We start from the raw sequence: 23803 nt of genomic DNA, 5'->3' as shown, positions 1-23803 counted from the left end.
TTTTCTTTTTTTCTTTTCCTTTTTTTAGTTATGTAGCTCTCATCAGTCAGGATTTTAAAAAAAAAACAAAAAAAACAAAGGCAGCTGAAACCGTCCAGTTTGAATATTGGTCAAGATTGAAATCCAGCTAGTGGAGACTGTCAGCTGTCCTGGTATGCATCTGTTTATTGTAGATGTTTAGAAAGACAGTCAAGGCTTTTCCTGTGGACCTCTGGGAGGCAGAGGAAATGTGTCCTAATAGCAGAAAAGAAAAGACACAAAGAGGGAGGGAGGACGAAGAGGAGGGTAGATTCTTGGAGCCTGAGCGTTTGGCTGAAGGGTGGAGACTCAGCGGCAGTGAGGAGGGAGGATCTCAGCGGGAGTAGACAGAGAGAGAGAGAGAGAGAGCGCGAGAGAGCGAAAGGCATACAGATATAGGAGTGTGTGTGTGTGTGGTGAGTGTGGATGTAATCGGCTGCCTCTGTGTGTGTGATCAGCAGAAGGGAGAACGTGTGGCTACTACTCCACATGACTGGATGCATTTGGATTCACGGAAGGAGAGCACACAACCACAATAAAGGTAGGTTGTATTTTTGTTTAAATTCTTGCCTGTTGTCATTTATTTTTGTGCATTTTGGTGGCATGTGGGTTAATCACATCCCAAACAGGGTGTGTTCCAGAGGAGGAGGGGATTTTTTTTACATATCCATGATGTCTTTTTGTCAGCACTTGAGGGGTAAGATTGATGCTGCTGGCTGGTTTACGTCATGGAATCCCCTCCTCCCTCTAAAAATCACTAAAAAGCTCCTTCCTCAGCGGTGAGCCACTATTTAATATCTCCCCCGTCCATTACCTTCTTCCACGTATGTTTGTGTGAGAGCAAAAAGAGAATGGACTCTCTCCCTTGCTTTTCTTTTTCCTCACTCCTCCTTCTTGCCTCAGGATTGGGCAGATCTTATGATGTGGGGCCAGAAGAATTAAGGGCATCTGTTTCAGGGGATATTTGCTTGAGCAGAAGGCAAAGAAAGAGGTGGATGAAAAGGGGAGAATGCGGCTGGCAGGAAGAGATGCACAAGACAGAAACAGCAGAAAGTTATCCCCAAAGCTTTACGCGAGGTTTCCTAGCCATTCCAAACCCTCTCATCCTCCACTGAGGAAAGGGAAAGACAGTTGACAACACACAAGCTCCGTGTAGTGGTTGTATCAGGCAGATGGCTGGGAGAGGAGGAGGAGGATGAGGAGGCAGGGGGGTTGATGTTTTTATGTAGCTCACAGACTACATAGTTGCTGACAGCCGCACACATTCAATAGAAAACCAAGAAAACAAACACAGATGTGCTGTTTCCCCAATCTTAGCCTGTCACACAAGGGCATCGTCATGCACAACTCATAGTAAATCACCCAATCATGTGCATGCAGTTGTGTTACATATCCAGGCCTATTACAAATGCACACTGCGAGCTGGAATTACGCAAGAGCTCACGTCCAGGCGGGTCATACTGTATCTCAAAGAGGAACTGCTCCGAGGCCACATTTTCAGCTGCATCGATGTTGAGACTAAAAAGAGCGGCTCACAATGCTTCACAAAACCTTGAGAGTTTTATAGAGCCCGGTGATGAGTGTTTAAATAGAAAGCGGAAGGAGTGAGGGAGGAATGATTGAAAAGAGTAAGGAAAACCAAGCAGCAGTCCGTGCCTTACTGAGCACGTTGACCTCTCGCCGCTCCTTTCACAGCCTCCAACCGAAAATAATCTGTCCATTTCAGGGGTAAAGCTTGAGGACATACAGTAAGCCTTGTTATCTTTGTGTCAATTTCCTTATTGAAAATGTAAGCCGGAGTAACTTCATAGGAAAATCAAACATGAGGTGGGGATTATGCTGAATTAAAGGCTTTGACCTTTGTACTCGCTTGTTTGCTTCTAACAGTGTTGATTTAGGTTTTTAAGCTTATTCGACTGCACTCTGTTCTCAGCTGTCGTCTATCAGCCAGTTAGAGGAAGCAAAAATCAAGCCTCAAGTTCTTGAAACAAAGCTGAAGTCATGTCCCTAGGCTTTAGTTTGAAATGAGTTTTTATTTTTTTTGTTTACAGACAAAACTTAAGACCTAATTTTTACAATTAAAACCCCATCAGCATATAAAGTGGAATGTCTGCCACGTGTTGGTTTGCAGCGGGCAGTTGGTCGATGTGGTGGACTGGCTGTTGGTTCAGTCTCTTGTCTCAGAACAGAGTAGTTTGACTTGGTATGCGCACACTTAACATTTCTAATTGTCAGTCACTCTCACTGGCTTCTCATCTCTTCCTTTGTGTATGCCCCTTTAGGTTGCAGTATAGTCAATGTATCTTTAACTCTCAAGTCTTAAAGAATGCATCTAGTCACTGCAAGCAAAACACAAATTGCAGTCCAAGGATTTGGTATCAAGTCACACAGCTGTCACACACTTTTGAGGCATTGTTGTGCAGCCACTGCAATTGGGGAGAGCTATTTCCATGAATTTGTGGTTGGGTGGGCGTTAGACAAAGATACATCCTGGTGAAGAATAGGGCCCCAAGGTTTCCCAGCAGAGCACTGATTGCAATGAGAAAATCATTATTTACATTTACATTTTCAAGAACTAAATCTGCAAAGTGTGAGTCAAATCCACCAGATGCAAGTCTTATCCAATTAAGTCTCAAATCCTCGAGTTTCAAGTTCACCGGAGCAGTTTTTAAGTCTATTGGAGCAAATCCAGCAGACAAAACTCGAGCCATGGCAGAGGTCACCGCAGGAAAAACTTTCTGTTTGAAGTCTCAGGTCTGTTGTGGGGAGTCAACTCTCATAGCTGTCATATAAGTTTATAGGCTCTCTTACATTGGTCAAGTCTCATAGAGTTTAAATAAAGTCTGGCAGCGAATCTGACTCGAGTTCAAATCGATCACAAGAGTTCAATAGCAAATAGCGTGTCAGTTTCCAGTCTTTTTGTTTGTAAATGCTGACCAGAAAGACCTGAATAAACAAGACTGGTTCATAAAGGATTGGATGAGATTCATGATTTGATTCTATTTCAGCCAAAAGTACAGTTAAAGCCAGTGAGTGTCTGATAGTCCTTCAGCAGACTCTAAACAAGTCCAAATGATTGTAATTGTTGTTAACAGCCCAGAAATCTGGCTGTGTTATTTGATTGCATGCTGAATAATTCCAGAGGAAAAATATGTTTATGCTGCCTCAGTCAGGGCAGAAATCCTTCTGATTCCTGTCAATGAAAGCATGGAAAAGAGGCTGATGTACACAAAAGCTGTTAAAACAAAAGCTGCTAAAACTTTTCAATCTCATTCCAAGTATGATTTAGAGAGAGGGAAAAAAAATGCTCCACATGATGGCCGATTAACATCCAAAAGCCTAGCCAAAAATCACCAGTGTTATTTGGCTGGTGACTGGTGTTAATTTTCCACCCTGGACACATGAAAAAAAAAAACAAAAAAAGGTTGTTTTTTTTTTGCATGCTCCTGAAGCTCAGAGGCTGTTCCTGTGACAGCCAGTGTCATGCATTGTTTCTACCCCACTAACTGCACTGCTGTTACATAACACGCAAATCAAAGGTTTAAAATGTTTTACGTTTCAGGACAAGAAAACCATTCGGTCACTGTTTCAATCTAACAAAGAAAAAACATGCAGGACCTTGATTGTTTGATTTAATAAACATGAACGACCACATTTAAGCTCCCTGGAGCAAAAAAAGCCTCCTCCCTGCTGCCTCCTTGACTCCCAGCGGATGCATCATTTCCTGGGCCACTGCCTTCTCCCCTCCCCCTTTAGGGACTTAGATTACACCCAGTACACATGTATACAGTATATGCACACACACACACACACACACACACACACACAGTCTACAGCCTCTGAGATGGTAAGATGGGCAGGGCATCCTGGGGGTGGCACAGATGTCTGGGCTCATCGAATGATCATGGGTGGTGGTGGTGGTCTGACCGAGAGGAAGTGGCACGAGGAGTGAGTCGGCGCACAAAGCAGCCATTACATTCCAAAATTAAAACAATACTGCTGAAAAAAATGAATGTGATGATGATGATTATAAATATTCATTTCACTTGACAGATTCTAGAAACTGTTTTTATGACTGAATCAATAAAATGAGAGATTTACCGCTGCATGTTTACTAGCCCTTTAAATGGTTAAATGATTTAATCAGTAGCTAAAAGTGTAACAGTTTTAGAGGTACTGAATGGAGATTGTATTTTTCATAAATGATGAATGAAACGCAACCACAAGCCTCCCTCCCACACACAATATAGATCCACAGCTCTGAGGTACTCTTTTAGTACTAAATACACAACTCTGGTGGCTCGTGTGCTCGCTAAATATGAGATTTTTCTATGATGTTTTCACACATTTTTCAGTCAATTTATGGTCAGTTGGTTAATTAGTAACAGAAGAAAGTGCAGAAATTGTTATATGTTATATGTTTAGGTCCTGCTCAGAGCCCAGTATAAATGAAAACTGTGATGGAGAAGGGCGTTCAGCTGTCGCACTCAGTGTCATCTCCACAGACAGTTATGACCTGACAGTTCAGCTCTCTGTGTCCCATCGCTTTGTCTTTGTGTGCAGAGGGAGGGGTGTCCTTTCTCCTGTTCAAGGGCAGGCATCCGTGCTAAATTACAGTCAATAGTCAATATCGTCTTGATTGTGCTCATTATAACTCCGGAGGTCAGTTTTATGTTTCTGTACTTCTCCTTGCTGCGGTCAAAACTACTCTGGAAGAAAGTGTTGCCACCCCATCCTCTCTTTCATCTCCCTGACAAACTTTATTTCCAGCTTTTTTTGCTTGTCTCTCTCTTTCTCTCCTCTAGTATCCGTTTACAGTTCTGTAAATCTTTCTTTAGCTCTATGAGACTCAGATGACCGAACTTTCTGCACGCATGTTCTTTTGCACGCTCACACAAGGCTACAGAAATAAATAAAACACTGCATTTTAGCAGGGTTTAGGATTTGTTTTGTTTTTGCAGGAAACCCTGACTCGCTCAGAGAGATTGCAAATATTTCTCTAAAGATGCTATGAGCTAATCTTAATTAATCTGACAAGAAATCATATGTTCTTAAATACTGCTGCTCGTATTGAGCTACGTAGATTGTTTGGTGCAGTGTGCAATTTACCTGCATCTACTAAATCATTTTTTATCCACTGCTCTGTCTGATTTTTTTGTGCTACTGAAACAATCTGCAGCACAAACAACAATAAAATAAAAATTTACTTTGACTTTCAGTGTTCGCGATCGTGTGAAAGTAGAGATGTTAAGTAAGACCCGATGATCTGGATAGGGTTCTGTTTCAACTTCTAGTTACACCGCCATTATAAAACTGCTGTTTCAATATGAAAACTACAGCTAACTAAATAAAAAAGATATTAAACGGATTTCTTCATAACTCTTGTTATGATATATCGAGAGGAGCGGCCTCACTCTTGTGTAGAAAGATCAACCCAAACGTGTCTGCCGTTCACAGTTAGAACATGCAGTCCATTATGCTGTTAAACACATTGCAGAGTGAGTCATTTTCACATATTGATTGACTCTTGAAGTCCAAGTCTTCTGCTGAACTCAGTAAATGTAACAAGGTCCCCTCCTTCCATGTATGGAGAGTTTCAAATACGGGTAAAATAGGGAACGACCTGCTGCAGATGACACTCCCCAGGAAAGCAGAATAAAATCTGTCATCAAAGGAGACAGCTTTCTTTAAACTGTAAGCATTTTGTGCTGTTGTATTTTGAAATAATACTTTAATTTGATGTAAATACTGAAGTTAATGGCACAGCTGCTGTTTAATCTGTGTCTGAAGAAATAAAGGTGAGACTGAAACTAAGACCTTTTCAGAAGGTTCTCATTTTGAAACAAGTCAAGAGAAACCATTCAGTAATCAGCCAGACACTTAACCTAGCTTGGTAAACCCCCAGTCACATAGGCCTGGAGACTGGTGGCAACCACCAGCTGCAAGGGAAAAATGTGCATTCCCCCAAAGGATGCAAGTGTTTGCTTTGGGTTGCTGCTGGTTGCTGTGTAACTGATTGCAATCACTTAGTGACATTCTGGTAAACACCAGTTGCTAGTAAAAAGTATGTATTCTGCAACCAGTTGGTGAATGGTTGCTGGCAGTTGCTAGTGTGAAATTGGTGGCACAAAGGTGTACGGGACTGCAACGATAAACTCCTTGTGATTGTTTTTGATGCTAGTACATTGCTGCGGTCACATGTAGTTTGTATGGATGACATTGACTTGTCTGCAAACAATGGTAAAATACTTTCAAAGGCTAGTGAACCTGAGAAAAGTTCAAAGTAGACCAGAAACAAAGACCGTTACCCTTCAAAGTAAAAGTTGTGCTTTTTGAAATGTGTTGGCTAAAGCAGTAAGGCACTTTCAAGCCAAACGTTCTCCCTCCACTACAGCTCAGAGAGTAAATGTTGAGTATTTGTAGACAAGTCTTCCATGCAGACTGCAGGTGACTGTGGCAATCTGCCAGTAACCAAAGCAATCACAAAGAGGTTTTTGGTTTTTGGTGCAGCACCCTCTTTTGAGACCATTTCATTTGGAGACAATCAGCAAAGTCTAGCAACCACTTGCCAACTGGTTTGGGATTCTACATATTTCCCTAGCAATCAATGGTTGGTAGGGTGTCCCCCTCCGGTCTCTAGGCCTTTGTGACTGAGGCCTAAAGTAGACAATCTGCCAATAATAAAAAAGCAAAGTTGAATGACAATTTATCTAATAGGAAACAGAAACTTTTACTCTTTTTGAAAGAAAAAAAAAAATCCATTACTTCAGAAATTACCAAAAATTTGCCGTAAATCTGCTTAGTTTATCATTGCAATTTATTTTGGTGAAAATCATTTGTAGCAGCAATAAGTACGGAGGCCCAGGCTTTGGTAAAGGTCTGCTGTTTGGATTCATTCTTGTATAGACAGGCCTTAAGAGACCATCAATTTCATCTCTGAGCAGGGGTTATTTCCTGCCTTCTTGCTGTTCCTGCAGACCCTTGCAGGTTAATCACTGACTCTCCAGGGTCCAGATGGCTGAGCCAGGGACACATTTTTAATTACCACGCTCTGATTTCACACCCTAGGCATCACAGAGGACAGAACACTCCCTGCCTCGCTGCTTAAATTTCTCTCTTTGGATGGTGTAGAAAAAAAAAGACAGGATAATAAGGTGTGCACTACAGAAAGTGAAAGGAGGTGAAAAAGGGAGGGAGAACTGAACCGAGAGTCAGCGTGTGTGGGAGTACGCGAAAGATCGTCACTCTCGACAGGCCAGGAATTATATTTTCCTCACCAGGATGTTTCCTGTGGCGCTTAATCACCCTTTAAGTCAGCGACACCCAGAGTCGAGCAGCAGCTATAATCACATCTATGGAGGTCCTCGTCACGAACACAGACCCCCCAAAAGCCTGTAGGAAGAGGTTCAAAAAAGCTCCAAATGTCAGGGGAAGGATGGCAGAGGGGGTTAGATTGATTCAGTGGTGTTAGCAGCAGGACAGAGCATGCTGGGGGTGTTTCTGTCATATCATTGGACACCTGTCTGCCATACAGGGAGGGATGGGAAGCAGAAGGCTGGAACAAAAGAGAGAAATGGATCACCACTCAAGTGTTGCATTTGTTTTTCTCCACTCTTTGCAGTTTAGTTCGTTAGAAATGCTTTACTGGCCTAAAAGTAGAGAACAATATTGCCGAGTATTAAGATTAAAAAAAAAAAAAATGCTTGCACTTGAGTGTTTTAACACCCTTTGTCTCTCATCCACTGATCTTGCTGCTGCTTTGCAGCATAAATATGATGACACAAACGGTTCACAAGGAAATCAAACTCAGCAACTTTTTTCTTCTTTTTTTTTTTAAGACCAATTGGCTTCTTGCCTTTCATGCAAGATGAAGTAAACTGAAATAAGCAGGCAAAAAGTAAAGTAAGTCCATTCCAGTTTCGTACTGACCATTACTTGGGCGGTATAAAACTATTCAAAGCCGTGTCTTCTCTTTTCTACAGTAAAATGTGAAACCTGCAAAAAATCAAACAACTTCTTACGTGTGAAAGAATTCATAACACTGCAGGTGTGGCTTCTTTCTAATTGTTTTGGTTAGTCCATAGCTTTATTTGGACTTTACAGCTAAAGAGACAAGTATTTTGTTAACACATTTGCCTAACATGTGAAAGCTCCCTGGTTTGATACCAGGTGAAGCCTCAGGGGGTCACATGCTAATGTAGTCCTATTGCCAATCCCAAGCCTGGATGAGTGGGAAGGTTTCAGCAGGAAGGGAATCCAATGTAAGTTCTGTGCCAAATTAAACATCCATCCACTGTGGCAATCCCTTGGGAAATGAAGTAGCACCTGAAATCACCTAGTACTTAATTTTGACCTAACAGAACTTAAATAAAGGTGATCGTTGTCTTGCTGTGGCATCATTAGTAGCATAATACCCCAGTAGAGCACTTCGCTCTCAGACTGCTGGCTTACTTGTGGTTCCTAGGGTATTTAAAAGTAGAATGAGAGGCAGAGCCTTCAGCTTTCAGGCCCCTCTTTTGTGGAACCAGCTCCTAGTTTGGATTCAGGAGACAGACACCCTCTCTACTTTTAAGATTAGGCTTAAAACATTCCTTTTTGATCAAGCTCATAGTTAGGGCTGGATCAGGTGACCCTGAACCCTTTCTTAGTTATGCTGTAATAGGCCTAGGCTGCTGGGGGACTTCCCATGATCCCATGAGTGTCGCTCTCTATGTGTTTATACACCACTCTGCATTTAATCATTAGTTGTTATTAATCTCTGGCTCTCTTCATCAGCATGTCTTTTTTCCTGCCTCCCTCTTCTCACCCCTAACCATTCATGGCAGATGGCTGCCCTTCCCTGACCCTGGTTCTGCCAGATATTTCTTCCTGTTAAAAGGGAGATTTTCTTTCCTACTGTCACCGCGTGCTTGCTCATAGGGTGTCGTTTGATTATTGCTGTTTACCCTGTATTATTGTAGAGTCTTTGCCTTATGATATGAGGTGACTGCTGTTGTGATTTGTTTGTTGTGATATAAATAAAACTGAATTGAATTCAAAATGTTATCATTACACAGCTGGAAATGTTAGTTCAAATGCATGCCAGTGTTTCTTGATGCTTGTTTATGCTCCCCTATTCAAAAGCTTAATGTAGCCTCCAGATTGAACCACATTCAGAATTGCCTTAAACCTGCATTTTATTTAATGGGCAGCAGGGGGTAACTCCTCTGGTTGCAAATAAGTCTGATTGCAAGGAAGTCTATTAGAAAATTCTGCTTATTATGGTTTCAGTAACTAACTAAAACTAAACTTATGCTCATTTTTTAACCCTTTTTAGTGTAAGCTAGAGGATAAATGAGGATATGCTGTAGGATATGGCTATCCTGTGACTTGGACATGCTGTGTTCTCAGATCCATCCATTGTTTAGCATTAGCTTATGCTATAAGACACGAGGAGTAATTTTTTTTCCCCAGTAAGTACATTTTATTTCAAGAATGCTTTTCTCTGGACAAAGTGAGCATGTCAGTAAATAATGGATGCACCTTGTTAACCAAGCTAGCTAGCTAGATGTAGAGTTATATGCTCAGCTCCATCTTCTCATCCCAATATGGTCACTATAGGTTAAAAAAACAAAACAAAATGCAAAACACCAGGCTTCAGAATGGCCATCTACAAACCAATGGTGATGTATCTGTAGCTATGTTCTTCTTTTATATACAGTCTATGGTTAATGCAGGTTTAACAAGTAATGCATACACTACTTTTTTTTATTTGTTCAGATTTCAAGTCTTAACTGTGTGTCGCGTGCACAATTAACACTTAAGTGAAGTAGAAATTTTTTATACATTATTTGCAAGATAAATTATCAGAAAAATACAGCTACATTTTAAAAACTGTGCCACAATTAGCCTAATTTGGTTTAAACATGGTCTGGTCCTTTTAAACATCACAATCTTAGATACAAAGGGTAACAGACTGCTAAATCATTTGTCTAACTTGTTGCAAATTCAGTATTATAAATACCAATGCAGTATTATAAAACTTTCCTATCATATTTCCATTAAACCTCTAAACCAGCAATGATCTACAGAATATAAATGCTGGAAAGTTCCCGGATGTAAAAGCGAGTCTTTTGATTGACAAGCCGGATATTTCTGTAAGCAAACACATGCTCTGAACAAATAAAACTTATGATGACACAGTCGCATGTTACTAATCACGTGACTCTGTCACTGTGTAATGTCAGTAACAGCACACAGGAAATACATGTACTGGCCAATTCATTGGGTATACCTGTTCAACTGCTCAGTAACACAGACATCTAATCAAGGAATCACATGGCAGCAACTTGGTGCAATTAGGCATGTAGACGTGGTTAACATGCTGAAGTTCAAACTGAATATCAGAATGGCAAAGAAAGGTGATTTAAGTGAGTTTGAATGCTGCATGGTTGTTGGTGCCAGATGGGCTGGTCTGAGTATTTTAGAAATTACTGATCTGCTGGGATTTTCTCACACAACCATCTCCAGGGTTTCCAGAGAAAGGTGTGAAAAAGAGGAAATATCCAGTGAGCGGTGGTTCTCTGGGTGAAAATGCCTTGTTGGTGCCAGAGGAGAATGACCACACTACTTTGAGCTGATAGGAAGGCAACAGAAATTTATATAACCACTCATTACAAGCATGGTATGCAGAAGACGATGTCTGAATGCACAACACATTGACCCTTGAAGGAGATTGGCTACAGCACAGCACACTGGGTGCCACTCCTGTCAACTAAGTACAGGAAAATGAAGATACAGTTTGCACAGGTTCACCAAAACTGGATGATAGAAGACTATGACAAACTGGTGGTGATCCCAGCAGCCGGAACTGTGAGGAATATTTTCTTGGCATGCTTGGGGCCCCTAAGTACCACTTGAGCATTGTTTAAACACCACAGCCTACATAGGGTGTTGGCCTTGCTGGCCATGTCCATCGCTGTATGACCAGTGTAGTCATCTCCTGATCGCTGCTTCCTGCAAAATAATGCACCATGTCACAAAGCTCAGATCATCTCAAACTGGTTTCTTGAACATGACATTGAGTTGAGCTGCACTCCTACAGCCTCCACAGTCACCAGCTCTAAACCCAGTAGAGCACCTTCGGGATGTGGTAAAACAGGAGATTCCCCATTATGGATGTGTGTGATGCTATCATGTCAATATGGACAAAAATCTCTGAGGAGTGTTTCCAGCACCTTGTTGAGTCTATGCCATGAGTGAAGGCAGTTCTGAAGGTGAAAGGGGGTCCAACCCAGTAAGTGGCCAGTGACCATACATAAAACATAGTAAGACTTTTGAAGTGCCTACAGGTTCTTTATGCTAAGAACTTGCAGAAATATGAGCTACTTGCAAAATCTGACAATTAACAATAAAGCTGTATTGGTAATGCATAGTTTTAAAGCAAATCTGAGAAAGAATTGCTTTGGGCTCTATTTTTTATTTATTTATTTATTTTTTTGTAGCCCTACACGTACAGCAACATTTGACAATTTTGTCTTTTTTTTTGTAGGGTATCAAAAACATTTTCTTTGGCTTCGATAACTACAAAAATGTTCTATTAAGAGATTATATATTACAAGACTATCCTGCTACATACTACACACCTGCTACATAATACACACCAGCTAATAGTTTAAGAGTCACTGCACAGATGAAATTATCATACAGCTTTCATAACACAGTGTAACAGTGTAGATTAATGGCTCCAGTAAATCTGGAGGGGTTACAGTACACTCCAAGACTGTCTTTTTTTTTTTTTTTTTTTTTGCTTGTTATTTAAATTCTAAGCAGCTTCAGAATTGCTAAAATACTTTGGCTCAGGGGTCCTGCTGCTTTTGGCGAGGTTTTGTTAATGGATTCCTCATTGTAACGTTGCTTTAATGTTGTGTGCTGTGCTACCATGATTTATGATGGCAGGAATTCCCTTCCTCTGCAGATCTGCTCATGCAGGATAATTGGCCCATTTATCAGAACCGAGATGCAGAGTTACAGATGCATTAAAGAATGAATCTGAATGACCAGAAGATGAAAGAGAGGCCAATGGGGAGAAAGTTAGGGTCAGTACCGACTGAAGACTTAAAGGAAAAGCTGGAAATTGTTAGAAGTGTCATTATTTGCGGTCATGCTGAAAGTTGGATGGCAGGACTGATAGTACTGTTGTATTGCTAGGCTAGTTCTGTCCTACCAGCACATCTAAATCTCACTAGAAAACACTTAATATTCCATGTGGCTTCCTGAAATCCTGTAAAACATCTGTATCCTAAGCTAGGCTAAACAGCTGCTCCCCGTGATACATATTTATTGCAGGCAGAAGAATGATCAGCCTTCTTCTCTTGATTGAAATCAGGTAAGTTTACCCCGAGGATTTGTATGCTTGCAACAGAGACGGCTATTTCCAAATTATGTTGTAGGTCTTTACTCTCACCAGGGGGCAGTGACAAAAATCCATGGCACAAGTAGTCTGTGGAAGAGCAAAGTAATAACACACAAAGAGCTGAAGTGAAACCAAGTGTTTCAAACAATGAAGTGTCTGAAACTGTAGCCATTTTCTGTGCTTATCTGGTGTTTTTTTTGTTTTTTTTTTACACCCTTCACTCCCTTTCCCATTCTGGCCCACTTTAGGACTACAGTACCACTGTACATGCAAGCATGTCATGCATAGGTTGCATACCCATAAACCTTCACTCTGCATAGCAAAATACATACACAAATGGACACAAAGGCAATACCATGAATCCCACATTATCCTTCTACCCCACACGACATCTCGGGAATACCTCGTGGGGATTTATTCAAGTTTGGCCCAAATTTTTAAATAGATTTAAGGTGAACTGACTTAAAATATGGGGGTCAGATTATGGCACCATTTCACACTAATGTGTAGTAGATTAAAATGATGAGGAGATGGCATTTCTGAAAAGGTCAGTTTCAGTGTGACATCAAAACACTCTGCAAAAACACCTTTCCAGCCATTATTCAGCATCATGCCTCTGAAACAGGGAGAGATTTCATTTTGGAAGGATATTAAATTGGTGACATCCGTCACAGCATGCATTTTTATGAGTCACACACATAGCCTCTCTAACACTTTAAAATTTGTGTGGATTCAGCAAATGAGATGAAGTATTATTTGATGAGTTTTTGGTGGCACTATTGGCAGATTTTCTTACCTTGTTTGCAAGGCTGGCCCCCCAGCTTTAGGATAACCTAATTGGTTGTGCAAACAAATATGAAAATCATCCTCTCATCTATCTCTCAAGCACAATTCCTTTTAAAGTATAAAGTAATTTGCCTCTTCACTTGTGCTCCACATTCATCTTCGTCTGTGCCGTTTCTCAATCAGTGATTTGTCTTTAGCTCAGTTTATGAGAGCTATCTGTGACATTCTGACACACAGTGATCAGAGGACAGAGGCTGCACAGACATACGTAATTTATCTGGAATGTGGGACTGAAAGCATGTGGAGCTCTGATTCTCACTCTTCTCAGCTTCTCTTTCTCTCCTCTTTGTTTGCAGAAAGTGTGGCACACACAAACTGCTGACTGAACCGCAGACGCACACCAGGGCAGAGCGCGGAGGAGTAAGCAGACAAGGTACGTCCAGGCAAGAGGAAGAAGGCTGATGAGGAAAGACAAGCAGCAACCTCTTTCTCAATTTTGTGGCATGAGTGCACAGCGGTGACACAGCCCTTTTGCTGCAACTGCAAAGAGTTTGTGAACCCGTCTCGACAGCTACCACAAAGTTGTCGACAACTGACGGAGTTAAGGCCTCTGTCCGTCTCAATGCATTATTTATCAGTGTCACACTTATCAGCATGATGACACCACATGCAACATCTCAGAATGGTATTTTAAGCAGCTAACAGATAAGAAGGATGCAAGAAAAGGAAAGGAGGATGGAAGGAAGGAAAATGTGAATCTGTTACATGTCACCGTCACCCCACCCTCCTTTAGCAGATATGAAAATGTCAGGGTGGCATTTTCGCACGCTCCAACAGTAATGAACAGGAAAGTGATCTCGTGGCCTCGGTGACAGCTCTACCCAGTTGCTGCTCACTTTTTCCTTTCTCTTTTTTTGGTTCATATATTACCATGCTACTGTGTTAAATTAACATTGTGAAAAGGAGTAAAGATGAGATGAAATGCAGTCTTGTGAAAAATTAGCTACACCCTTACTGCTTCTTTAAGAATTAAGAGCACTTGATTAATTAATTGATCATCATCAAGTGTGAACACTTGTGAAAACTGAAGTTTTGGTAGTTTGCTGGTCTGGAGTATTCAGGTGTGTGTTAACATAATGCTACATGCCAGATGTGGACATTTGAGCATGCAACGCTCAGAGAAACTGCAAAAAAAAACCCAAGAGTTACATCTCAGACTCTACAGGCCTCAGTTAGCATGTTAAATATTAAAGCTGATGACATTACAATTAGAACAAGACTAAACAAGTATGGGTTGTTTGAAAGAGTTGCCAGAAGAAAGCCTCTTCTCTCTAAAAAGAACATGGCAGCACAGCTTAACATAAAGTTGCACCTGAACAAACCACAACACTTCTGGAACAATGTCCTTTGGACAGATGAGTTGGATACAGCAGCAAAGCTACAACAAGGTGCTGCAATGGCCAGAAAATCCAGACCTCAACCTGATTGAAAGGGTGGGGCAGGACTTGAGGGAGCTGTGCGCAAACAAGTGCCGGCAAACCTCAGTGAACTGAAGCAACATTGTGAAGAAGACTGGACCAAATATTAGAGACTCATAAAGTCACTCATAAAGATGATTACTTATTGCAGCTAAAGGTGGTTCTGCAAGCTACTGAATCATGGGATGTGCTCCTGTGAAAACTTTCTTTTTTCACATGACTGTATACTTTATTTATCTCAAAAGTGGGGAAATTCCTGTGTTACAACAGCCATAAAAGGAAATACCCAGATTCACTAGCAGAGCTGCAGTGTCATACTACGTTAACTAGTGTTTCTCCTAGCTGGTAAGACAAAGTGTGAAACTTTTTTCATTTCTCTAATTTCTGGCTCCTAGTCTCCTCTGTCCTCCATCCTCCTCTCTGTGACCTGGAAATCAAACTTGGTATGCCATTGTAAAGGATGTCTCAGCTCCTAAAATGCATCTGGAGGACATGAAGCTTGCTGGAGAAAGCCTCCTCTTCACTAGTTCGTATTTATAAAGAAATTGTGGCGCATAGATGGAATACACAAAACATGGTGGGACTCCGGGGACTATAGGTATGATCTCTCATCACATTGCCCCATGTGGTGAATTTAATTAAAAGCAGGCCTAATTATAAAAGTTGGCGTGAACACTGTTATGCCCATCAGTACTTGGGCTGTAACGAAACAATTTATGATGCATCTGTGCCGAGCATCATATTTAATTGACCTCGCTTTGCTCTGAAGCGAGGAAGCCTCATTGTGTTAAATGCCTGATACCTGCAGTCCTCTCTCCTTGTGTCTCTCCCTCATCTTCTTACATCTCTGGTGGGATGAACTAAGACAGGAGGAGAGGATGCAAGGAAAAGGATGCAAAAACTGTGACTTTACGGGGGTTTGTTTCTGATATTTTAGCCTCTAAAATTTTCTGTTTCCTTTACAGCATTTATTGAAAACATTAACTCTCCATAGCAATTCCACTTAAAATAGGTTATTGTGCCTCTTTTTTGTGTGTGTTAAAATGGAAGACCTACTTTTCTACACACATCCCAGAAACCTGACAGAGTGACATTTATCCCTATCAATAGTCGGATGATATGCTGGCCTGTTTTGACATCTCCCAGGAGTGTTGAAACAATATTGTGGCCTTGATTTAAAAGACACCAAAGACTAATTTCTGCTCAGCAATCACGCCTTTGTTGTAAGTCTCTGTCCTATTTTTATTTTGGTGAGGGACAAACGTGAAGTTTGCATGCAGACTTTAAAAACCATATAACACAAGATTAAAGAAAAAAAAAGAGTTCTTAAAACCTAACAGAGTTGAATAGCAATATCAATAACATCATAATGGATTTTTTTTTTTTTTGTCACACTATGACCCTACAAGGTGACGTTTTGAAACTGAGAACATCCAGGATCCCTCAGCTGCAGTGATTATAAACCATCTTGTTTATGTTCCACTCTTCACATTTTGAGTCTGCTGCAGGTCGCTCTCATGGATCGTCTACACATTGTCATTTGGTTTGCGTTGACATTGTGCTGAGATGTTCCAGCTTAGGTTAGAGGAGGGAGGAAAATGGAAAAAGAACAACTCTTCCTGTCTTTAAACGCCCATTCTGTCCTCCCCTGAAAAATTTCAACTATATTGTTGATCATTAATCTTCTGGACTGTATTGAATTCAACTTTACTGTCACAGGTCATGCAAAAATTCCAAAAATTAGTCATTATAGCTTCTCATGCATGATGTTTTGCAGCTTTTCTCCCATTTAAAGCAGTATTTTAGGGTTAGTCCGACAATTAGCGTAGTACTTAATACCAGTGACCCAAAATGACTCTGCTTGTAGCCAAGTAAGAAGAAAAATAATCGTGTTATTTTTTCTTCATCTGGAAACTAATAAAGAAAACTGTAACGTTATATTCTCTCATTTTGTCAGATTAAGCTGCTTCATTTGTTTACAAGCTCTCTTGAAAGCATTCCAGCATTAACAAATCTAATTATGGAAAATAATGTGTAACCTGTGAAACTGTGCGGAGGAGCAGTTCACCGGCCTAATGAGCAGATGTGCCACCACGGAGCGTTAATGTTTATGCTTTGCTCCAGCACCTCACTGAGATCAGTGCCGAACCCACACTGAGTCATACCACAGTGCGTACAGACCAATGACGGGGTGGGGGGGTGCAGCGATGATTGATCACATACTGAGTATGAAGCCGTTTTGGAGAGCTTGATCTGTTTCATCAAAGCAGTTGTAGGTGTCAGGGGAGCATCCCGGGGCACAGTGACAAATGTGAAGAATAAATAGGTGGAGAAACATAATGAATACATTATGCTTAAACACAGAGGACCTCGCTGAATAGTCTAAATCCATCTAAAGACCTGTCCACCAATATTTTATCACCGAGTGAAGTAAGAAATGTGATCCATCAGTGGCGTTTCAGAGAATTGCACAAACACAAGGAGCACTGAAGAGGCAGTAATTTATTTGATCTGCAAGAAGTCCATGAAGCATTTGAACAGTTTTAAGCAGACAATACAGTAACTACAGTCAAGAGAAAAAAATATATATCATTTTAAAGATACTGGAATAAGTAGATATTTTCTGACAGATTCTACGTACATCTGTTTTTTTTTTAGCTACATCTGCTTTACCCTGTAGAGGGCTTCAAGAGGGCTGGAGCCTATCCCAGCACAGGTCAACTGGCTGCCATTGGGCTGACAACGAGACAAACAACCACATTCACACTTGTAACCAATTTAGAATCACCAGTTAACCTGCTGTGCACTGTGAGAGTAAGTGGGAGTGCCTGCAGATGAAGATAATATACTCAAACAAATGGCATGTAAAAATTATTTTGTATTCAGTTTAACATCTTGAAACTTTTATATGGAAGAGCAATTAAATTTCAGCAAGACTGTGTCAGAGCATGGTGGAAAGATAGGTGCAAGCCAAGTTTTGTCTGATAAATGGGACAATAATGGCTTCTGAGGCCAGGAGCGCTTACTTTTTCACTTTTTTTTTGGACCCCACCTCCAATGTGACACTGTGACTGAGAAGCATCAGCAATTATGTTCCTTGGAAAACTATCATTATTGTGCAAAATGAGAGCTTTTCTTTCTGAAACCTCTAATGTTTCTTATCATTTATCTTTTTTGAAATACAGTGCCGGACAAAGCGCCGCCCCCACGCTCCCCTCCCACCTCCTCTGCCTCCCTCTTACTGTCAGGGGCTGCCTAGCAACTGACACCATAAATAATATGCTTGTGTCTGTGGTTTGTGTGTGCTCATAGGCATGTGATAATAAACAGGGTATCTGTTACTAGCACTCCTCTCTGCATGCCTGTTAGAGTATATTATAGTGCTCGTCTGTGAGCTAAAATGTCTGGGATGTTTAAATCTCTTTCTCCTCCACGCAGACAGAGCACACGAGACCTGACTGATAGCGCCCATGGCGAGCAATAACACAGCCAGCATCGCACAAGCCAGGAAGCTGGTGGAACAGCTGAAGATGGAAGCCAACATCGACAGGATAAAGGTGGGTTGGCGCCTTGTCGCTTATGTCTTTAATCAGGTTTTAGTCCATTAACTTGCATGTATTTTTTTTTTTTACAATTGGGCTTAAACTTTTACAGAGGTGCTGAAGGTAATCGATAATTGCTTTTTATTTTTATTTATTTATCCAAGTAAAAGGCCTATGAAGAACAAACAGTGTCCTAAGAGAGCAACAAACATTGTTACAGTCATAAACACAGGCAAACACAGCTGTCACACATGATTTATTTTATTATTATTTGTCAGATTTACAGTATTGTGCAAAAGTCTTGAGCCATAGGTCAGTGTTATGTGGCTTAACAACATTTCTTCTATTTTGTTCAAAGGAGCCACACTTACTTGAGCAATTCTGAAGGTCTTTTAAAGTTTTTCTTTAGACACTGGCTGCTTTTTTCACTTGTTTTGTTTGTTAAGCCACATAACACTGACCGATGAAACATTCAAGATTGAAAAACGCACCAAACTCAAGGGATGAACCAGTGTTGTGTTTACACATTAAAAAACTTCAGCAAAGAGACGATTTTAAATTGTATCTTTAAGCACTTTGTTACCACTTTGCGTATGTCAGCTTGTACTGATGTATGTGTGTGTGTGTCCTTGTAATTGCAGGTTTCTAAAGCTGCAGCAGACTTGATGTCATACTGTGAAGCTCATGCCAAAGAGGACCCTCTGTTGTCGCCGGTGCCAGCGTCGGAGAACCCGTTCAGGGAGAAGAAGTTCTTCTGCGCCATCCTGTAAACTCGGCATGTCCCTTCAGCAGTCTGCTCAGTGTGGGGACTTTGAACATGGACGTTCAAAACACGTAGAAATCTTCTAGTAGGGCACGGTGATTATTGCCCTCTTTTCTCGAACGGCACTTAAAGAGTGCAAAAATTAAAATCTTCGAGTTAAAGTGTAAACATTAAAGGGGTGCGACTGTTTTTGAGGGGTTTGCGGCATGTTGAAGGGGTCTGCGCTTTTAGGTGACACAAAAGGGATGATGAGGAGGAGGAGGAGGAGGAGTGTGATGATAATCACCTGGATACATGATGGACAACCGGTCAACCTACCAAGTCGCCGGGTTGTGATGTGTATAAACAAAAAATAGATAAAATGTGGTTTTTTTTGGGACTTCCAGATGTTCTGTTCAATGGTTTGTGGGTTGGTTGAGCTCTATAGGAAAGCAAAAAAAATAAATAAATCTACGCCTACCACTAGACGCCACCTGTATATTGGAATGTGTTTTTTAAGTTGTTTATTTTGTGTTTATTCCAACTTTACCTAGATATCTTTCTATAACTATGTGATTACCGAAGTCTTTCTCTTTTACACCAACAGGTTAGTGAAAGATTTTTTAATGGGATGTTTGACACATTTGACTCTGTGATCATTTACACATTTACCTTTCTGAAAAATCAGTCTCTGTGTATCAACATCTAGCCTTCTGGCACATGTGATGCAGTTTGTCTCCTTCCGATACAAACCCTCTTTCTACTATTTGTATGAAATGACTAGCAAGTAAACTGTGCTGTGCTGTGAGTTCTGAATGTTTGTGTTTTCATCATTAACTATTGCACGAAACAGGCAAATGATCTTCTCACTTCCCTTTCATGTGGAGGTTGTATAAAATAGGCAATCTCAGTCTGGAGGTGACAAAAGTAAATATTAAAAGAAGAATGATTCAATGCAGGCTCAATGAGGACATCTCTCGATCATAAATGATACTGCTGAAAGCATTTTTCAGAAGGGATCAGATTTGTGAAATATTTTTTTCCATGTTGCTTGTAATCATATATACAAACTAAACAAATCAATCTCTGGAAACATTATCACATCTCTATGCTCCAGTCAAACTGACACTGATTTCACAAGATAAATACATTTTTACAAGTATTTCTTTGTAATATTTGGCATCCTAAACTCTCCACTACAGTTTAAAATAAAGTTTGAGAGGTGCAACATAAGTTCGCTAAAATGGCTTCAGCAGTGTGTTTGACAACAGTAAAGGACATTTTCTTCATTTAAAATAACTGTTTTGCTGCTCTCTGCAGGTACTTAAAGGTCAACTTAATGACTGTCATTTTAAAATAATTATTTGCATTTAAAATATAAAATAAAAATTTGTAGACCAGTTAACACAGAAATCTCCTGTCTGTTAAGGCTTCAGAACAGGGTCAATAACTAAGCTCACTGAAATCAAAACTGGTACTTTAGTTGTCAGTTTGGGTTGATTTTTTCTGCCATAAACACATATTCAGTCAATATTAACTATAAAACAGTAAAAACCACATTGTTGTGTCATAAACGTTAAAATAAAGTACTGTCAGAAGTGGGATTCGAACCCACGCCTCCAGGGGAGACTGCGACCTGAACGCAGCGCCTTAGACCGCTCGGCCATCCTGACATATAGTGAATAACTGCCAGACTATCTTTTAAACTATATCATACTACTATCTTTTTCAATCACGTTTACAGAAAATATGTACAATATAATTCCATACTGTGTTGCTAAAACAACGATTAATTTCACTGTAAAGCCGCTGTTCTAAAATCAGAAGACTCATTAGCTGGCAGCTTAATTTCCATCACGTTAAACACGATGATTTTTCACTGAAGAATCTGACAGCTGCTTCCCTCATTGATGGATTAACTGGGACGTTACACCTAGCATTTCGACAGACTTAATCCAACCTTGGTTATATAACGTCTATGTCTGGTTTTACTACAGTAGTTTTAGTACTAGTTATCAGCGAGACTGTGAAAGTACCTGCCATACACATTAAGTACGTGCTAACGGCGAACGTAGCTTGGACTAGCTTGGAAGTTCGTCTGCAACGGCTTGAACAAGTGTCAGAGAGCTCATTCATTAGTAAACCGTGAGTAATTCGATGGGTCATTTGTTAGGTAATAGAGAGGCAATAGCTGTCTACAGGAAAGCTAGTTACTATAGGTTGAATTGCTCAGTTTAACAGTGTTTACAAAACTGGGAGGTGGTTGGTTTCCTGATACAATAGCTAACGTTTAGCTAGGTGCTACCTTTCGTTTCTGATCTCTGAAAGCAAATAGGTGGAGTCTGGTGAGGCCTGGACTGTATTTCCATGTTTATATTGTGCCTTATTATGTTTAAATAATAAGGCACAATATAAATATATTATATTTACATAATAAGGCACAGGTCCGGTATGAAACTATCAAACCAATCCCTCACTGAATCACTGACTATCTATGCTAATGTTAACTAGACAGATAGCTGCACAGTGTCATTCTTTGCATTTTATTTACTTATTTATTTTTGCGCTCTCTCACGACTCTTTGCTGCTTTATTAAAATTGTTAAAGTCGTTCCTGCTTTATCTGTATCTGTGTTAAGTTTACGTGTGTCCAGGAGTGTTTTTAATCCTGAGAAAGATCCGCTTTGGTATCTCCCACTTAAGACAAGAGTATCGTTTTATTTTACGGTTTTGTTTATTAGTAATATTAACCGATTCTGTGTTTGAGTAAAAGTATGTAAAATAAATCATAGCTTTGTGTCCTCTCCTCAGCTGAACACTCATGGCATCCTTTCCGCCACATAACTTCTCCTGGGTGGAGCCAGGCAAACTGGCTGGACTGGCTATGCCCAGGTTGCCATGTGAATACCGGTATATGATGGACAATGGCATCAAGCACCTGGTTTGCCTCTGTGAGAGGAAACCACTCCACCATGACTCATGCCCAGAGTTGAACCTTCACCACATCAAGATAGCTGACTTCACTCCTCCTTCTCCAAGTCAGATTGATAGATTCCTCTCTGTTGTGGAAGAGGCCAACTCCAAGGGTGAGGTAAGATCTCAGATGCTGACAGGCTGTGCTTGATGGTTGGTTAAGGTTTTAAAGTACCTTCAGACTTCTCCTGGGTTGCTGTTTGAGTTGCATTCTAGCTCTGCACTGTAACCTAAAACATGTGACATCAGGGTTACTTGACATTCATGAAACCCTTTGGAACAAGGGAAGAAATCATGTAACACCATTCCAACAGCCTTTTAAACAAGGATGAAAGGCTTTAACAGGCTTTGTCAGAAGGGTTTTTACTAGTCTTAGCTGTGCTGAGTTCAATATACTCTGTTATTCGGATTCACTAATCCTAATGTTGGGAATCGATCTAAGCGGTCACACAAAGCTGTTCATCAACTTGTTTATCAAGTTGAATGAAAATGGTGGGATTGGTAGCATCCGCCCACTCACAAACATGGATGTGTGTACTGGCAGCAGAGCAGCTGATTTTACAAAGGAAGATAAAACTAGAAGCTGTTAAACACACAATACAGACTGAAAGAAGTGGTGTATGTGTGAGAGGAAAAGCACTGTGAAGGAATTTAGTATCAAAGCACTGTATGAAAGTTCATGTGCTTTAAGTGCTGTTGTAAGACTGGACAAGATCTACTATATTAATAAAGTTTAGTTTAATTAACTTAACTGAAGCTGCTGACAGTGTAAATTAACAGATTTATTGCTATCATAGCTTTATCATTAAGACCCAGGAGAATCTGATCAATTATAATCCAGCCTGTATTTATTACTTATAAATATACCCAAAGACATTATGCACTATTAAAAAACTTTAAACCCTCCTGCTCTCCATGCAGGAAAATTCTGAGCAATCTTCTAGGAATGTTGATGCTGTTCTCCAGAGAACTGATTGGTCAGTAGGCAGTGATAACACACCTGCTTATTGCCAATCAAGATCATAACTTGTTCTGGGGCAGGTTAGGTTATCAGCACAAATAATCATGATGGTATAACTCAGTGTGAAGTGATCCACCTATGTAGTACAGAAAACCTAGCGTTAACTCTTGAGTTACATGGATAAGATGAAGTTCTTCTTTATAGTACAAGACTATGGTTGTTTGAAGACTGGTTACTTTCTCTGTCAGTCTGCCAGTTATTTCTTTAATCAGTAGATTGTTTGTTTTTTTTTTTTCCATAAGCAAACAAACATCTTCATATTAAAATCTATAGCAGGGTTTCCCCTAACATTGCCAAGTGGTGCACTCTACCAAACCAAAAGGTGGAAAAATTAATATATTATTTAAAAAAATAAATAAACAAACATTAAATTGCCTTAATAACCTAATTTATTGCTCCTGGGACCACCTGCCTTCCCCAAGGCAGCAATCCTAGGAGAAATATTCCATAACCGCCAAAATATTCAGGTATCCTTACATATGAAATAAGTTTCAGCTCTGTTTCTGTTTCTCATCACAGACTGAATCCAATAAATATTTTATCGTTGTCTTCAGGGTGTGGGAGTTCACTGCATGCATGGTCATGGGAGAACAGGAACCATGCTGGCCTGCTACCTGGTGAAGACCAGGAAGATTTCTGGGATCGATGCAATCAACGAGATCCGTAGACTGCGGCCAGGTTCAATCGAAACTCATGAACAAGAGAAGGCAGTAGTGCAGTTTTATCAGCGCACAAAGTAACATTAATTAACTGCTTCAGTTACTGTTAAAAAAGAAAGAAGAAGTGCCTTAACTACTCCTAAATGAACACTATTTATCTATCGATAGGAAAATACAAGAGGAAAGAACAG

General features: G+C 40.4%; 2 protein-coding genes and 1 non-coding gene across 3 annotated transcripts; 2 read left to right on the top strand and 1 right to left on the bottom strand.

The window, feature by feature from the left end:
- Positions 1-347: 347 nt before the first annotated feature.
- gng2 (guanine nucleotide binding protein (G protein), gamma 2) lies at positions 348-19768 on the top strand. Its single transcript, XM_030718142.1, has 4 exons — positions 348-559; positions 13555-13631; positions 18115-18233; positions 18860-19768. The coding sequence occupies exons 3-4, from the start codon at positions 18147-18149 to the stop codon at positions 18986-18988; spliced, it is 216 nt and encodes a 71-aa protein (XP_030574002.1). The 5' UTR covers positions 348-559; positions 13555-13631; positions 18115-18146; the 3' UTR covers positions 18989-19768.
- A 782-nt stretch (positions 19769-20550) lies between these two features.
- On the bottom strand, positions 20551-20633 carry trnal-cag (transfer RNA leucine (anticodon CAG)). Its single transcript has one exon. It is a non-coding gene; the product is annotated as a tRNA-Leu (tRNA).
- Positions 20634-20656: 23 nt separating this feature from the next.
- dusp23b (dual specificity phosphatase 23b) lies at positions 20657-23722 on the top strand. The gene is made up of 3 exons (XM_030718141.1): positions 20657-21105; positions 21771-22050; positions 23508-23722. The coding sequence occupies exons 2-3, from the start codon at positions 21781-21783 to the stop codon at positions 23691-23693; spliced, it is 456 nt and encodes a 151-aa protein (XP_030574001.1). The 5' UTR covers positions 20657-21105; positions 21771-21780; the 3' UTR covers positions 23694-23722.
- The last annotated feature ends 81 nt before the right edge of the window (positions 23723-23803 follow it).

The sequence above is a fragment of the Archocentrus centrarchus genome, chromosome 22 (assembly GCF_007364275.1).
Source record: "Archocentrus centrarchus isolate MPI-CPG fArcCen1 chromosome 22, fArcCen1, whole genome shotgun sequence".
Classification (NCBI taxonomy): Eukaryota; Metazoa; Chordata; class Actinopteri; order Cichliformes; family Cichlidae; genus Archocentrus; species Archocentrus centrarchus.
The sequence above is the reverse complement of the archived record's forward strand: the minus strand, read 5'-3'. Positions and strand labels throughout refer to the sequence as shown.